The 18,618-nt window shown below is 38.8% G+C and overlaps 1 protein-coding gene across 6 annotated transcripts in view; it reads right to left on the bottom strand.

Moving 5' to 3' along the window:
- Positions 4,672–18,618, bottom strand: part of HP1BP3 (heterochromatin protein 1 binding protein 3) — a 36,814-nt gene continuing 22,867 nt past the window's right edge. For 5 of the 6 annotated variants that reach the window (XM_018055122.1, XM_018055116.1, XM_018055091.1 and 2 more), the window contains 5 exons: positions 14,550–14,640; positions 9,894–10,053; positions 8,414–8,525; positions 6,892–6,999; positions 4,672–6,452 (listed from right to left, as the gene is read on the bottom strand). In XM_018055122.1, coding sequence (XP_017910611.1) covers positions 6,158–6,452; positions 6,892–6,999; positions 8,414–8,525; positions 9,894–10,053; positions 14,550–14,640 — 766 coding nt within the window. In that variant the 3' untranslated portion in view covers positions 4,672–6,157. The remainder of the gene's footprint in view (positions 6,453–6,891; positions 7,000–8,413; positions 8,526–9,893; positions 10,054–14,549; positions 14,641–18,618) is intronic. The other variant, XM_018055109.1, reaches the window with a different exon arrangement.

Here is an 18,618-nt window from a genome sequence, read left to right on the forward strand (position 1 = left end):
GTCAGTCCCAACAGGTGGATTGGGAACTCACGTACACCCGCGGCGGATTCATGTCAATGTATGGCAAAACCAATACAGGACTGTAAAGCCAAATGAAGTAAAAATAAAAATAAAATAAATTAACGTCCATTCTACAGACTGAACCAGCAAATTTAAATTATGCAAACAACATAAGGGATTTAGGTTTGATACGAGAATTTCATCAGAGCAAAAGTTCTCAAACAGTAACATGGATGAGCAAGGATGCTGTGTAACTCTGTGTTTTAGGGAAGAGTACCTGTTGGAGTTGGGTGAACAAAGCAGACAGATAGCAAGTGACCAGATGAGTAACGTTTCCTTCAGAATCAACAGCAAGAATTTCTAATATTCCAGTTCATGATTACTAAGACTGTATCGTGTCCAAAAAATGCAGTTGTCAGACAATCCCCTTTCTGGAATTTCTCTTGGTAGGCCTCACAGAACACAAGTTCATAGTTTGTAAAGTGTGAGAGCACTGCTCACTAGACAACATAAAAGTTCTAATTAAAAAAAAGTTCTGATAGAAGCTGAGGTTCTTGGAGGAAAAGCTCTCAAAGGTGTCAGTAGAACCTGCCTGGAAAAAGTAAACTGAGGACCTGAGAGTCCCATGGCTAGGCTCTGAGAGTGACCAACTGCTTGCAATGTCCTAGGAGAAAAACAAAGCGAGAAACATACAACCAAAAACCTCCTTAGGACAGCCTAGCTAAAATTTCCCAGTAATCCAAGACCTAATTTGAATAGTTACCAAACTTAAAAGTCACACAAACTCCTACTTGGCAAATTTAATAATTTCATCTCATTTCTAAATCCCCTGCATTCATTGGGCTGTAAGATAAGGGGAGAATTCAGAAGTTTGAACAATGGTCAGAGAGAGATGGTGGAGAAGAGCAGCTGGAGATGGCTCTGCACTCGGAGGGCCTGGGTGTAGTTCTGGCTTTGCCTCTATGTCCTGGGGTAAGTTTGTGAACCTCACTCTGCCAGATTTCTCTTCTGTAAAATGGGAATAATAAACAGTGACCATCTCAAAGGATTGCTAGGGTTAAATGAAGTTTAATTTAAGTATGGAGCCTGACATGTAGAAAAAATTCAGTTAGTGTTAGCTATGATTGTCACCTGAGAAATCTATATGCAGGTCAAGAAGCAATAGTTAGAACTGGACATGGAACAACAGACTGGTTCCAAATGGGAAAAGGAGTACGTCAAGGCTGTATATTGTCACCCTGCTTATTTAACTTATATGCAGAGTACATCATGCAAAATGCCGGGCTGGATGAAGCACAAGCTGCAATCAAGATTGCCGGGAGAAATATCAATAACCTCAGATATGCAGATGACACCACCCTTATGGCAGAAAGCAAAGGAGAACTAAAGAGCCTCTTGATGAGTGAAACAGTGAAAAAGTTGGCTTAAAGCTCAACATTCAGAAAACTAAGATCATGGCATGTGGTCCCATCACTTCATGGCAAATAGATGGGGAAACAGTGGAAACAGTGACATACTTTATGTTTTGGGGCTCTAAAATCATTGCAGATGGTGACTGCAACCGTGAAATTAAAAGACACTTGCTCCTTGGAAGAAAAGCGATGACCAACCTAGACAGCATATTAAAAAGCAGAGACACTACTTTACCAACAAACGTCCATCTAGTGGCTATGGTTTTCCAGTGGTCATGGATGGATGTGAGAGTTGGACTATAAAGAAAGCTGAGCGCTGAAGAATTGATATTTTTGAACTGTGGAGTTGGCGAAGACTCTTGAGCGTCCCTTGGACTGCAAGATCCAACCAGTCAATTCTAAAGGAAATCAGTTCTGAAAATTCATTGGAAGGACTGAAGTACTGAAATGGCAATACGTTGGCCACCTGATATGAAGAACTGATTCACTGGAAAAGACCCTGATGCTGGGAAAGATTGAAGGCGGGAGGAGAAGGGGACAACAGTGGGTGAGGTGGTTGGATGGCATCACCGACGCGATGGACATGAGTTTGGGTGGACTCCGGGAGTGGGTGATGGACAGGGGAGCCTGGTGTGCCACAGTTCATGGGGTCACAAAGAGTCGGACACGACTGAGCGACTGAACAGAATGATTGTTACTATTATTATGTTAAATAGTTTTAAGTCAAATAATGACACACTGTCAAACATATTCAAGGCACCAAAGAGAAAGGATTCTGCTAATAAGCAAAGATTTAACAGCAATGGTGTTAATTACATATTTACATAGAGTATCAAAAGAGCGAGCTGCCATTTTTGGAGGAAAATAGCTTGTGAAGGTTATCCTTTGACATACCAGTTGTTGACAACTATTAACAGAATGTTAAAACTAAGCTAATACATTTAAGTAGCCAAAGGCAGAAACTTCCTTCAACAGAAAAAAAAAAAAAAGCCATTGAAGTTAAGAATCTTGTGGAAAATGACAGTCAGAAGAATATAGTAATAAAAACGGCAAGGATCAGTTTCTTAGACAATGAAACCAGTTGCAGTAGTGGGGTGCCATTCAGCCTCTTTACTGGCTCCAGAGCATGCATCTGCCAAGCAGGCCCAGGCCCAGAGCTCCAACAGTTCCAGTTATCAGGCTTCAGCTCTGCAGAACTGAGTGACCGTCTCTTCTACCGCAAAAATGCAAAAGCAACCCTACACGCGGGGAAGTCAGTCAGAACCTCTGGGGAAAATACTTAATGATCTTTACACAATTAAGAACAGAATTTCTGGGACTTACCTGGTGGTCCAGTGGCTAAGACTCCATGCTCCCAATGCAATGGACCTAGGTTCAATCCCTGGTCAGGGAACTAGATCCCACATGCAGCAAGTAAGAGTTCACTTGCTACAAGTCAAGATCCTGTGTACTGCAACAAGGCTCGAAGGTCCTGCACACCCTGACTAAGACTTGGCACAGCTAAATAAATAATACAGAAAATTAGAAAATATTTTTTTAAAAACCTACCTCTTTAAAAAAAATATATAGAATTTCTCTTCATGGATAAAATTCGAATTTTTGCTTGACCCAAAGAAAAAGAAATATGATCTATCAGGTTCCAAAAATGAAAAGCTTCACCTATAATTCTTAAGTTTTTGGATTAAAATTTCTTTTAGCTGGTGTTTAGTTAGCTAAGTACAGCAGTTCATGAATAAAGCTGGCTTACCTTCTTTCCCCCTGACAGTTTAGGATGGCAAAGTACCTCAGCTTGAGCAAGAATTAACTTCTTAGGTTCTTTAAAGAACGTATAAGGATAGGTTAACAAGCCTAGACTGGGCTGACAAAATTTTACAAGAGGAATGACGGGAAAAAATGTCCACGGTACAGGCATATTACATAGCCTGTTTTCATGTAATTTCCCATTAGTTACAGCCAACAGACATGATTGGATCAGGCTTCCTTTAGTTAAATCTCCATGGATAGTTAGGATGGAGTTTTCCCTGTGTTGAAAGCTTCTGTTATAATTTTTTTTAAAAGTCTCCCACCTTTCTCTGAAGTGGTGTCTCTTCTTTCTCATTTGAGCTTTAAGAAGCCAACACTCTCTCCCAGCACCTTCCGAGATTCACCTATCAAAGGCTGTTTGTAGGTGGTTTAAGGACCAGTGAAACACTGTAGTTGAGCTCACTAAAAGCCACTGACCGTACTGAAGCCACCGATCCAGGCCAGGAATTGTTGGGTTATCTCTCGAGTTTGGTTTGCTGTTTACCTTTCTGTAACATGGAAACAAAAATTGTGCGTTCTGCTCCTTAAGAATGCCTGGAAGGGAAAAAAAGCCAAACATCCCTTTATCTCAACATCAGGAAGGTACCTATCTTTGAGAGCTGGGGATTTTCCTTGGGAAGAGTGCAATGGGCCTTTTGTCTTTTCCCTTTACATGATGTTAAAATCAAGGATAGTTCTGTCTTCACCCGAATTCTGTGAATTTAACAGAACGTCAGGGTGGAAAGGGACCTGAAACGATCTCAATGTCTCACTCTACGCCGGAGTGCCTGATACACGATATAGCCACCAGATGATCGTTCAGGCAATCTCTAAAACAAAACACAGAAACCAACCGAAATCCTCACTTCATTCCAGAAGAGTTGCGAATTCTTAGCACAGGTACCTAACAACTATAATATTGAGAATTATTGGACTTCCCTGGTGGTTCAGTGGCTAAGACTCCTGAGCTCTCAATCCAGAGGGTCTGGGTTTGATCCCTGGTCGGGGAACTAGATCCCACATGTTGCAACTACAACTCAAATAAATAAATGATTTAAAATAAAAATATTAAAAAAATTACTACCTGCTAAATAGCGTAACAGAAAATTAGATTACTTTCTGGAAGTAGGTCTAGGATTAATCTTTTTGCAATGCTGTCTTTTTTTCTAGTTCAAGGACATCTCTGAACACTAAACATGAAAAACTGGAACTTATGACCTTGAAAACAAGGACCTTGATAAAATACAAAGTGATTTTTAAAAATCTCTTATGCACTGAATAATCAGGTTCAATGTACTAAAAACACTCACCATCTATTTAAAAATTCAAAAACTCATATAGACTGGAGCTTGTTGGAGCTTATATTTAAAAAGGAAAATGGATGACAGCTAGTACAAGGAGCAGAGAAGGCTCAAAGTGAGTAAAACACTACTTCTGAGGAATTCTAGGAACTTTTAAATACAAGCTACAGTTCAGCAGCTTTTAAAATTCCATGTTTATTCATATTTTTCAAAATATATGTACATAAAAAAAGGAAGATTTACAACAGGAAAAGATTGCCTTACATGCAACACAAATTCCAATAAACTCATGATGGGATCACACATGATTCTGGATCTAACTCAAGCCAGTCTTCTCAAGTCCAATTCCCAGCCACGCCTCAGGCTGCAGACGGGATCCCAGGAGACAATGCAAATGGAATGGATTAAACAAACATGTTTTGCCTCTGGCAGCACTCGGGCCAGAAGACACACACCAAAAAATTTAAGACAATTAAAATGTCAAGTGCCACAGGGAGGATAAATGATAATCGGAAATCAATATTTCTTAGGAAGCTAATACTATTTAACACAACTTCACGATACTAAAACAAATACAAATAAGGAAGGGTTAGGTAGTCAGGCTTCATTTGTTTTTTTCTTTTCTCTTTTTAAATAACTCAAAAAAGGAAGCCACTAGTTTGTTATCGAAAGTGCTGTGGAAAGAAAAGAGGGGAAAAAAAATCCACAGATAAATGTGGAATATTTTAGCAAATTGTTATGTTTTCCATTTCACGTTTCTACATTAGCAATGGTGTAACTCTCCAACATTTCCTTATAAAAAAGGGAAAGAGGAAGTGACAATCCATGCTCCAAATATTAAAAATATATTTAGCTATCTGATGAAGACTTTGTTTTAATTTTTGGTAACACAGGTGACACCAGAAATCACAAATTCAGTGCGTGCCTGTGTTTCCCCCTCAGCCAGAAACCACGTGGTGGAGAGGCCTTGTGCTTGCTGCTGTGGGGATGCAGCGCCCAGGGGCCAGCAAAAAATACCTGGAGATGGAGCAATGGGAAAGCGGCCCAAAGGGGTCATGGATCTTCAGCCTCTAATGAGATCAGGGTGCTTTTGGCCTGTTCCCAAAGCTAAGACATCTCTGTGTTTATAGTTGGAGAGAGAGAGGGTTAGCGGAGTGGTTTTATAAATAAGATTAGCTATTACAGCTGTGCGTGAAGCCTCTAGGTAGGAGGCTTTATGATTCAGTCAGGGCTATACTGCCTCCTCTTTACATCCAGCACCTGACCAGCATCCCATTCTCGATGGTTTCTAACAAATATAAAAATCTTTGCAACTGTTTAGATAAAACTGGAAGGGAAAAAAAAAGCTAAAGCTGACCATTAAAAAAGAAAGAGGGATAAGGTGGAGGAAGGAAAAAGGACAAGAACAGACTATACAGTTCAGGAAAAGTCCAAAATTATGGCAGAAATTAAAATGACTGGGAGAGGGGAGGGGCAGGCACCAAGAACAGCACCTAAAGCTAACAAATGGCTAAACTGGTTTATTTATATTCCCTCCCCATAATGTTCATAGGAGAGGAAAAAAAATGTAATTTTAAAAGCATCAAAACTAAAACAAATGCACACTGACCTTAGAAAATAAGATTTTGAATTTCATCATGATACCCTTTTTTCCTATAAAATTTACTTTTTCGCTTTGAACGATTTCTTCATGGTAGATTTGCCCTTGCCAGGCAATTTCACTTCCTTTCTCACACTGGCTGCAGGCTTCTTGGAAGAGCTACCACTAGGTTTCTTGATGACTGAGGGTGAGGGTCTGGCTTTCTTGGCAGGAGTTTTCGCTTTAGGAGGGGCTTTCTTGGGCAGGGGCCTCGCTTTCCCTCGCTGGGCAGCTGGGACTTTGGGCGCCAGCTTGGACCCTCTTTGCTTCATGGCTGAAGCCTTCCCTGGTGACTTGGCTGGGGTTTTCTTCTGCAACCTGTGAGAACCAGAGAGAAGGCAATCACTTATACTGGAGAGATTCACTTCACCATGATGACGAGATACTTTGCCAGAAAAGAAACAGTACAGGTAAAATCACCTACATTAAGAAGAATATGGGTTATATAACCTTTCAACTAAAATTGTATAAAAATTCAACCAATTCTGGAAGTCTAAATGTTTTTCCCAGAAAAACATGGAATTATTTTTCTTCAAATAACCAAACTACACACTACGCACACACACACAGGTTTGACCAAAGAGTAATTAAACATTCAGTGTTTCACAAGTTTAGAGCCTCTAAATTCTCAGGAGAGGGTAAGTTCAAACGTCACACAGAGCACTTGAGAAGGACGCAGAGTTGCTGACATGCTTCTCACAGCCTCTTCCCTCACGGCCACTCTCAGCTCTAACAAGTGTTTCCCACACACTCGCACCTTCTCTTCGGTGGTGGCTCTTCATCTTCAGAGTCTTCCTCTGATGAGTCATCTTCATCCTCATCTTTAGAATCATCTGGCTCTTTCTTTGGAAACAGAACTCCTGGGCTAGTAAAAAAATATTAGATAAAGAGAAGTCCCATGGGGACAAGCAAAAGGATGTGAACCTAGATATGCTCTTTCCTGGACATTACCCATGTCCTCCCACACTCCCCAATTAAGTCAGGTTAGGTTACAAATACCAGGTCACAATATAACCTATTTTGAACACTCAAATGAAGTTATGACAAATCTATAAAAGCCTCAAACATAACTCATTCTCTACTTCCTTCCATTTAATAAAATCGACAATCACTTATTTAGTAAAGTTATTTAAACTCCTGATGTGTGTTTGGCACTGTATCAGCCACTGAATATATAGCAGTGAATGGTCCATACAGCAGTGAACAGTCTATACAGCAGTATATATTTTTTGCCCTTATGATACAAGACCTCATAAAGTCTGAATCTCTTCAAAGTTTTTGAGAAATTCAGCAAGGATTTTCTAACTTTTCTTTATCCTTAATGACAGAAAACTTGGTACCACTGATTAATAAATCTTTAAATCATAACACTGTATGTACATGATTTTAAGAATTATATTTAAAGCTAAACATTTGAAAATTTCAAATACTGTACATTCAATGAAGTAACATTTATGTTTATGCACCTAGAGAAGGAAATGGCAACCCACTCCAGTGTTCTGACCTGGGAAATCCCATGGACAGAGGACCCTGGCAGGCTATAGTCCATGGGGCCACAAAGAGTCGGATATGACTGAGCTCCATGCACGCAGCTCCTACACAGGAGGGTGTAGAACATGACTCAGCACGTTTATGCACAAAGAGCAATATAAGAAAGCTACACACTATATGCCTGCCAAAATAGGTTTTAGTGTTAACTGTCATGGCACTTGACTGGAAATCAAAGTACAAAAAGGCAATAGCCTGGGTATACAAAAAAATGCCTGGTCCATAGGAGGTGCTCAATAAATTTTCTAGTTCAATGAAAAAATAATGCATGTATACCAGACAAGTTTTCCAAAAAGATGTCCTTGTCTCTATAGTAAGAAGAGGGCAGATTAGGATTCTTAGAAGTATCTAATGCTCCCCCTACTTGGTACTGGACAATTAAAACAAATAATCGTCTAATAATCTTCCTGTCATCATCATGTACTTTCTTTCTTGTTAGCAGGAATGAGCATGTTAATGACTGGCCAAGGATCCCGAAGAGCTCAGTGCTTGATTTCAGGAGCACTTGGCTAACGATGAGCTCCAGCAGGACAGGCCAAGTCAGTCCCCTGCTAGTGCATGAAAGCCTTCTGCTCTAAAACAGTGCTGCCTGAAGAAGTCTTTATTTTCAAGTGCATTCAGCTCAGTGTAGCAGCAGTCAGGGCAAATAAGTGAAGCCACACCTGTAAACTGGAGTCAGATTTTTAAAAGTTGCAATGACCACTACTTCACATTATCAGTTGGGTGCTTACCTGGGATAATAGGGAAAACAGAGCTGGAAGGTGCCACTAAATCCTTTACCAGAGATCTGCTCCATCCACCCGTTCTTTTCACATCTCTGCAGGGTTTTCTTCAGCAGATGCACTGGACAAAAATTCAGAAATGAAGAAAGTATTTGTTTATTCGGATTTGATACTTCCCTCAACTACAATCTATTACACATTAATTTATCATGTACATTATCCTCTCACATCCAGTATTTTGGCCTGAAGAATTCCATGGACTGTATAGTTCATGGGACTGCAAAGAGTTGGACATGAGTGAGCAATTTTCACATGCTAAATGAATCCTTTGTGGTCAAAGGGATTATTAACTGATTTACTAAATTACGATTAAGTGCCCATAAATTTGAATTAATTATAATGGGATGAGACTTCAGAGACCGTTGTGTCAAATTCCTCACTGCACAAAGTGAAACAGCAGCCTAAGAGACTAATGACCTGCCCTACAGCTGCACATAAATGGGTAACTGTTGACTTAAAACTCAACCTCTATTTCTATTCATTTAAATATCTACCGAGTGCCTGTAAGTTCTGATAAGCACTTAGGACAATGTCTATAAAATTAAACCATATATCGCATAAATCGGCAAATAGTTACAAAACAGTATCATGGATCCTAAAGGCCTCACCAGTCCTCACCTTTTACACAAAATCACAAAGCATTCCTTCATAACATTAAAAAATACATATTGCATATGTTAAAAGTCAACAGTAAGACCTCAAAATTAAGTGTTTCATTTAAAACAATATATTCTAGTTTGCATTTTCTGTTATTTAAATTTTCATGTTCCTCACCCTACACCATTGTGCCTACTCCCATAGTTTAGTGAGGAAATATATCTCACTAATCCATAAATGATAATGCTGCTACAGCAAGGTTTCTAACCTCGATCATCGCCTGACAGGGCAAATATGTCTACTAAAAAGTATTTTCTGTATAGGGGTTAAGTCAGTAACAAATCACATAAGTATTTTAACCAACTGGTTTGGTTTCAGGCTGACAAAAGATGTTTTGGTAAACATTCAGAAGAAGGTAAAAATATACTATACTTGAGAGGTTTTGTTTTTTGGCCATGCCACATGGACTGTGGGAAAACCACATCCCCTGCATTGGAAGCTCGAAATCTTAACCACTGTACTGCTGGGAAGTCCTACTTGACAGGTGTTTTGAACTTAGAAATTTATCTCTATTACAATAAAAATTAGCATAAAAAACCTTTATAATAGAGTGAAATCAAATTCTAATCCTAAGCAGACACTATAAATTAAGGATAAGACTTGAGTACTTTTGTCTTTTTGTAAATAGTAAATTTACAAAAAGTTCTCTCTTGGTTTTCAGTCAGTAGCTATGCTCTTTCATTAACAGCATGATGTCTAAGGATATTCCCACAAGATAATTTCTGCCACCTTCCCTGGGTCCCCACTGAACCTGCTCAACTCTGAGTCTTACTTTGATAGTTAGAATTGGTCCCTGGGTGGTTCTCCAGGACATACTTCTTCAGAGCGGTGGTGGAACAGGTCTTCGGCTCATTCATGGCAGCAATGGCAGACAAGATTGCATATTCCATCAGGCTTCCACCAAGCAGGGGTTTCTCCCCTGATTTCTTCAGCTGTTTTCCAAGGAGGAAGAGAAAAGCATCAAGACAACACTCTCCCAAAGCAGCTCAAGACAAGACTCCTCTGCACCAGGTGGGTCGGAGTTCCTGCATTAGCACAGATATGTTTTACAATAAATTGTCAGGTTAGGGACTTTCTCTTCCCACTCATTAGGTATTCAATCTAACTGAGGAGTCCCAACCCTCCTGTGGATCTTTTCTCCTTTTATCTATCCCTCCATCCAACTGAAAATAGCAAAAGCCAACCTAACCCAAAGAGAATGACAGCTCTACTCCAAAAAGGAGGTTAACTGGTTATGTCCCTGACAAATTAACAATTTTGAGACTACTTCCTTTTCTCTGAACTTGAAAAATGTGAGCATTTACAAAAATAATAGTCTTTTTAATCTTGTAAGGAAAACAGCAAAAAGTCTGACAAATATCTGGGGTGTAACAGAAGATTATATGGCATATTTCAAGGACAAAAGGCACCAGTGCCAACAAAGGTGGCACCAGCAAGCAAAAAGGTTAAAGAACAAACTGAGGTACGGTCTACAACAGTGATCCTCAAAAGAAAGGTCCAGAACCCCCAAAGGGCTCCTGAGGCCCTTTCAGAGCATCTGCAAGGCTAAACTGTTTTCATAATAGTGCTAAGATGGGTTTGTCTTTTTCACTGTGACGACATTTGCACTGATGGTGGAAAATCAATGAGTAAAACTGCTATTACTTTACTACAAATCATGGTGGAGGCGCAGAAATGCACTAGTAGTTAGTGTGTTTTTTACTACTATATACTTAAGAAAAATAAAAGCTAGCTTCACATAGGAATGTCTTTGATATAAAAGTGATTTTTTAAAATCTCAATCCAACATGTCTTTTTGATACTCTATGGGGCAAAATGAGAAGAATGTATAAGGCATGCCAGCTGCATGTGGAGGGATGGTGATAGTCTCAGGGAAAATCACCTAGTGATTGAGTTCTGAGCTGAATTAGCTCCATTTTTCATGGAATACCCTTTTTACTTGAAGGAACAATTAATAGATAATCTATCGTCATCCAGATTTGGGTATCTGGTAGACATTTTCTTGAAAATGAATTAAGTAAGCCTATCAACTCAAGGAAAACAACTAACAGTATTTGTTATCAAATGATAAATTTAACTTTTCAAGAGATAAACTGTGGAAAATCTGCACCTACCATTATGAGCACAATAATTTCCCAATACTTAAATGTTCTGATGAGATCAGTAGGTGATATTAATGAATATAATTTTTATTATTTTTGATGAAATGTCAACATTTAAAAAATTTGCATGATTCCGTGAACTACTATTTTTCAAATGACTGTGTTATAAAATTACACTCAAAGTTCAAAAATTGCCCTCAAAGTTCAAGACAGATCAAAGAATTTAAGGTTACAGAGTACAAGGAGCTCACTAATATGGTTTCAGGCTTTACACGGCAACTTTAATGTAATTTAAGAAATACCACAAGATCAATTAACATAATATATTAACAGAATTAAGGACAAAAAGCATATGATCATCTCAAGAGTTTTAGAACATGTGAGAAATCCAACAACCATTCATCATAAACTTCCAACAAACTAGTAACAGAACTTTCTCAATCTGATAATAGGCATTTATGAAAAATCTACAGCTTTAATGGTAAAAAAAATGAATGTTTTCCCTTTAAGATGGGTAACAAGACAAAGACATCTATTCTCATCACTATAATAGATGTTCTATCCAGTGCACAGGCATGGAGGGGGAAAAAAAAAGACATCCAGATTGGAAAGGAAGAAGTAAAATGGTCTGTTTGCAGATGACATTATCCTATATGTAGAAAATCCTAGGGAATCCACCCCCAAAGTCCCAAGGAACCTACAAAAAATTCTAAACTAGTTCAGCAGATTGCAGGATATAAGAACAACAGACAAACCAAATGTATTTCTATTGGACAGCAGTGAGCACTCTGAAAAATGAAAATAAAGTTCCATTCACAATACATGGAAAAAGAACAAAATATTTAGGAATAAATTTAACAAAAGAAATGTAAGATCTATATACTAAAAACAAGCACTGCTGAGAGAAGTTAAAGATCTAAATAAATGATGAGAAAATGCTTGTCCCTGGATTGGAAAACTCAACACTGGAAGAGCAGTGATTCCTTCTGGATTGATCTATAGGTTCAATGCAATTTCTACCAAAACCTCAGGGGGATTTTTGTGATGAATGAATTGTAAAAACCATACGGAAATACACAAGATCCAGAGCAGTCAAAGCAATTTTGAAAAAGAAAAGGTTAAGAGAGGATTTATATTTCCCAATTTGAAAACTTACTATAAAACTACAGTCATCAAGATAGTGTGATCCTGACATGAAGATTCACATATAGATCAATGGAACAGAACTGAAGAGTCCAGAAAAAAACCCTTACACTCATGGGTCAATTATGTTTTGATAAGAGTGCTAAGGCAATTCAACAAGGAAGGGACAGTCTTTTCAATAAGTGGTGTTGGGATAACTGGATGTCCACATGCAGAAACATGAATTTATACCATTAGTACTTTCATGCATTGGAGAAGGAAATGGCAACGCACTCCAGTGTTCTTGCCTGGAGAATCCCAGCGATGGGGGAACCTGGTGGGCTGCCGTCTATGGGGTCACACAGAGCCGGACACAACTGAAGTGACTTAGCAGCAGCAGCAGCAGCAGCACATATCATAAATGGATCACAGCTCTACATGTAAGAGTTAAAACCATAAACTCTCAAAAGATAAGTAAAACTTGATTTCAAGCCAGGCAATGATTAGATAAGTCATCAACAACCATTAACTTAGAAAAATGATCAACTGGATTTTACCAAAATTAAACACTTTTGTGCTTCAAAAGACACCATTAAGAAAGTGAAACCATGGGTCACAGAGTAGGATAAAATATTTACAAATCATGTATCTGAAGAGGAACTTGTATCTAGTTATATAACTCTTATATAGGGGCTTACATGGGGCTTCCCTGGTCTCTCAGAGGGTAAAGAATCTGCTTGCAATGCAGGAGACCTGAGTTCAATCCCTGGGTTGGGACGATCCCTTAGAGAAGGGAATGGCAACCCACTCCCATGGACAGAGGAGCCTGGCAGGCTACAGTCCATGGGGTCACAAGAGCTGGACACAACTGGGCGACTAACACTTTGACTTTCACATATAACTCTTATAACTCATAATAAGACAAATAGCTCAATTTTAAAAATAAGCAAAGGCTGTGAAGAGACATTTTACCGAAGAAGATAAATAAATGTCCAATAAGTCCAAGAAAAAATGGTCAACATCAACAGTCTTAGGGAAATGCAAACTAAAACTATAATGAGAAACCGCTTTGTATCTACTAGCATGGGTATAATTTAAAAAAAGACAGTAAGAGAGTTGGCAAAGATAAGGAGAAGCTGGAACTCTTACACACACACCGCTGGTAGGAATGAAAACTGATGCAGCCACTTTGGCAGTTTCTTAAAATAAATTTACCATGTAGTCCAGGCAGTCCACACTCCTACTTTAGCACAAGGGTAATAGTAACATATACCCACACAAAGATCTGGACATAACTGTTCCCAGGCAATATTAATCACAATAGCTAAAAAGCAGAATAGCTCAACTTGTGAATGGATAAAGTATGTCAGATTATGGAATACTATTTGCCAATGAAAGGAATGAAAGTATTGATTTCTGCTGCAACATGGATAAAACAAAAAAGTATTATGCTCAGTGAAAGAAGTCAGACACAGAAGAGCACATATTGCTTGATTCTATCTGTGTGAAGGTGCAAGAAGGTAAATCTACACAGGAGGGAGAGATGAGCAGGCTGGATAGGGATGAGAAGAGACAGTGATGCAAATGGGCGCAGGAGTTTTTTGGGGTGATGGAAATGCTCTAAAACTGGACTGCAGTGATAGGTGTACAACACTGTAAATTTACTAAATTTTACTGAATCAAATTGTAATGTAAAATGATTATATCTTATAGTACACAAATCATACTTCAATGAAGCTATTACAAAAAAACTATCATTTGTTGAGTATTGGTATACTACCAAAGAATAGTACTGACTTCTGAAAATTACCCTAATTACTCCACATATAAGTACTCGGTGTGAGCTGGATTTTCTTCATAGACGTAACCCCAAATATATTAAAAACAGATGCTAGCTGTCTTCTATTAAGCTGACAATAAAGACATTCGTAAAAATGTTAACAAATAGTAACCTCCCTCTCATTACGGGAAACACAGTTTTCATAAAAAGGGTTATGTCAACACATAACGGGTTTATTACTTTAGAAAAGAATAAATAACTAAAAAGGTCCTCGGTTATATAATTTCTAGTATGGTAAATATTAATATGTATAAGCCACATAAACACAAGCTCTTGGGTCCTCAATAAATTAGAGTATAAGGAGGTCCTGAAACCAAAACTTTTGAGAACTACTTCTCTACAACCAACCCTTTGAGCCTCTAACCTGGAATGTTCCAGAAGCACCTTTGCCAGTTATTTGTTCTAACTGGCCCCTCTCTACTGCTCTCTGCAGAGCATTCTTCAACAGCTGAGGCCTGCAGAGAAAACAGAAAATAGCGATTAATACATCAATGAAGCGAAGATTTGAAAGAAAACAGATCCGCGGTCATTCTAAACAACTAAAGTTCTATTCCTATTACACGTGTAGTACTTTGTTAAAATGAACAATAAAATAATAAGTTGTTGGCACTCTTAATAAGTGGTATTCTTTTTTTGTTCAAGCAATAAGCTAAATTATTACAGAACCAGGTACCATACAGAACTATGCAGTATATAGTGGAAGCAAAACTTTTGAGAGCTACCTCTCTAAAACCAAGCCTATGGAACCAATTTCCCACTTGTCAGGGCACTCCAAAAATCTCTTTATTACCATCAGTTCAGTTTAGTCAGACAGCAGCAACACAACTTTGTAATCAAGCAAAGAAAGGTTATCTATAGTCCCATCTAATTCTGACATTCTCTTGAGGCAAAACTCCTAGATCTAAAATACACGCGCGCGCACACACATACACATGTATACACACATCAACAAAACCAGAGTCATTTCCTTGCAATCCAGTTACCTAAGTCAGCCTCATAAAATATAATTCTCTGAGAAAGAAAACATTTTTTTTTTTAAGCATAGTATCTCTGCCTTTAAAGGGCTGTCGTTTAAACACACACCCCCCCCCCCACCGTCATCAAAATCAAACGGCAAGCATGAGGAAACTGAATTTCATTAAAAACATAAGAATAAAGTGTTGAAGCAAAAGCTGCTCTGTCAAGGGGCAATGGTCTGAGTGGTGGGTGGAGAATCTCAGGTGCAGAGAGAAATCAATCAGGTTGCCTTAGGGCTTAAAGGGGTCTGTGGTACACGACAGGACAAAACAAAAAGCTACAACCCAGGCTAATGACAGGACATTCGAAGAAACAGCTAGTTGAAACCCAAAAGGTTAGTGATGTGTTTTGCCACACCTCTGCAGAATTACTAGAATAGCATTCAACCAGCAGAAAATTGTGAGACTTATTTGAAACTGATTACTTGATAAGTTAAATTGAGATCAACAACTTGGCAGCCCACTAAGGAGCAGAATAACGAGGGTCAAACTATTAGCACTTGATGTCCTTTACTGAGCTTCAATACTTTTCATTAGAGAAGAAATTTTAAATCTTTAATCAATAAACATTACAGGCCGAGTTGACACTCAAATTATTGATTACATTATCCATATGATTGGAGAGGAAAAGTAGAGGAGATCTCATGTTCTAATTAATAGGATGCTTAAGAGGAGAAACCATGGGGCTTTCTTGGTGGTCCAGTGATTAAGACTCCAGCTTCCAATGCAGGGAGCACAGGTTTGATCCCTGGTTGGGGAACTAAGATCAAACATGCTGTGTAGTTTGGCCAAAAAAAAAAAAAAAAAAAAGAGTAGAAACCATACTAAGAAATCATGTACACTGTGACACTGGAAATAAAGAAGCTCCCTCCCTACCAAATCACAACCAAAACATCTCTAAGCCAGTGCTGTTCCACTCAGGACAAATATGATTCATGTTACAACCCAAAACATACCCAAAGCATTCATCCCATAAATATTTACTGAGCATTTATTATGGTTATGCAGGATTTAACACTTAGATCCAGTCACTAAACTTAAATAATTTAAGAAATGATGAAAACATAATAATTATGGCAAAGAATTATACAGGTCAGGGTTGAAGTATGTGCACAGAGCTTTGGGAACACAATCGAAGGAATGATTTAACTGTCAAACGATTTTTCTATTAGTTGCTCTGTAAGTTAAATTCCGACAGAGGATTACACAGCTTGAGTGAAACACTGAAACCCTAGACTATTATATCAAATTAAATAACTCGTCTGAGAAGAATCTTAACCAAGGTTCAAATGCTCTAGGAAATGAGTTATCAGTTAAACTGGTTCCCTTAACATTTTGTTTCCTCAGCAATACCAACCATTACTCTGATATATCCCTTATCCTGGGCCTTTAGAAACCTCAAGAGTTCTCTCACTCACGCCTACCTTCAGGTAAACCATGCTTATATTAAGTGCTTCGAAACTTCTCAGGCCTTCTCTCTCATCACTGCTGTAACCTTAGTACGAGCCACCATGGCCTCCCTCCTGGGCAGCGTTTTGCTGTGTGTCCATAGTGCACGCCACTATGGGTCATTATTATCTATAAAGGCCCCTTTTATCACGTTACTCAACTGACAGGTGTCAACTTCAGAGTCTTTCAAGGCCTGGTCCCTCCTCTTGTTAGTCTAGAGCCAGTCAGACACAGGCTTCTTTCCGTTCCCAAAAAAGAACGCCAATTCTTGCCTCTAAATTTTCTCATAAAGCTCCTTTAAGAATGCCTGCACCGCTCCATCATCCGATCTAAATTCTACACATTCTTCTAGAGCCATCTCAATGGGATGGGGCACAACTGGATGGGGGCCATTCAAGTCTCATCTCTGTAACTTACTGTTAATTGCCAGGCACAACCCCCTTTTCCAAAAAATTCTACAAGATATATATATATCACATTTTGTACATATGATGGTGCTAAGTGTTACTCTAAACGTTTTACATGTGTAGAATAAACAAGAGACAACAACCACCCAAAGAAATAGGTACTGCTACTGCCCACACTTTACAGGAAACTAACCAAACTGATCACACGGACGACAGCCTTGTCTAACTGACTGAAACTATGAGCCATGCCACGTAGTAAAAGACGCTTGCTCCTCAGAAGAAAAGCTGTGACCAACCTAGACAGCATATTAGAAAGCAAGAGACATTACTTTGCTGACAAAGGTCCATTTAGTCAAAGCTATGGCTTTTCCAGTAGTCATGTAGGGATGTGAGAGAATCGAGCCATAGAGAAAGCTAAGCTCTGAAGAATCGATGCTTTTGAATTGTGGTGTTGGAGAAGACTCTTGAGAGTCCCTTGGACTGAAAGGAGATCAAACCAGTCAATCCTAGAGCAAATCAACCCAGAATATCCACTGGAAGGACTGATACTGAAACTCCCAATACTTTGGGCACCGGATGTAAGAACTGCCTGACTGGAAAAGACTGATGCTGGGAAAGACTGAAGGCAGGAGGAGACGGGGACAGCAGGGAATGAGATGGTTGGATGGCATCACTGACTCGATGGACGTGAGTTTGAGCAAGCTCAAACTTGGTGATGGACAGGGAGGCCTTGCATGCTGCAGTCCATGGGTCGCAAAGAGTTGGACACGACTGAGCAACTGAACTAAACTGCTCATACTTTACTGAAGAGGAAAAGTTAAGTGACAGAAAAATTAAGTCACTTCTTCAGGGTCACACAGTCAGGCAGTGCAAGAACCAGATTATAAACATGGGCAGTCTGATTTCAGATTCTGCATTTTTACTATGCTAGGCCTGCACTTTCAGTATGTTAATGAACTGTCCAGAATAGCGGAAAAAACAAGGTTATAACCAAAAAAGGAAATACAGTTCTGCTTTCACTATTGAACAGCCAGGTAACCCAGGGTAAGACTTTTATCAGCAGAATTGAGGTAGGAATACATATTTCTTAAGTCTATTTTGAAAATTACAGAAAACAATGTAAACAGAAGTGGTCTTTTTTTTTTACATTTTTTAAAGAAGTGCCCACTTTTATTTATTTAAATTATTTGGATGTGCCATGAGGCATGTCAAATCTTAATTTCCTGACCAGGGATCAAACCCATGCCCCGTGCTTGCCGTGGGAGCCCAGAGTCTTAACCACTGGACCTCCAGGGAAATCCCCATAAGTGTTTTCAAAAGCCCTGTACAAATTTAAGGAGCTGTTTATATCAAGGTTTTGTTTTTGTTTTTTGATTTTTTAAAAATAAGATGATTAAACAAATCTACACTGAGAAATAAGAAAGCAATGCACAGAGTGAATAGAAATTAAGGGAGAGAATGGTTCTGAGTGTCAGGAATCCTGTAAACAAGAGAGTTTTATCAATTTGTTAGATCAATTTTCTAAAAATGAATATGACAGAGTTACACCATACACAGGATT

This window comes from Capra hircus, chromosome 2, assembly GCF_001704415.2.
Source record: "Capra hircus breed San Clemente chromosome 2, ASM170441v1, whole genome shotgun sequence".
In the NCBI taxonomy this organism is placed as follows: Eukaryota; Metazoa; Chordata; class Mammalia; order Artiodactyla; family Bovidae; genus Capra; species Capra hircus.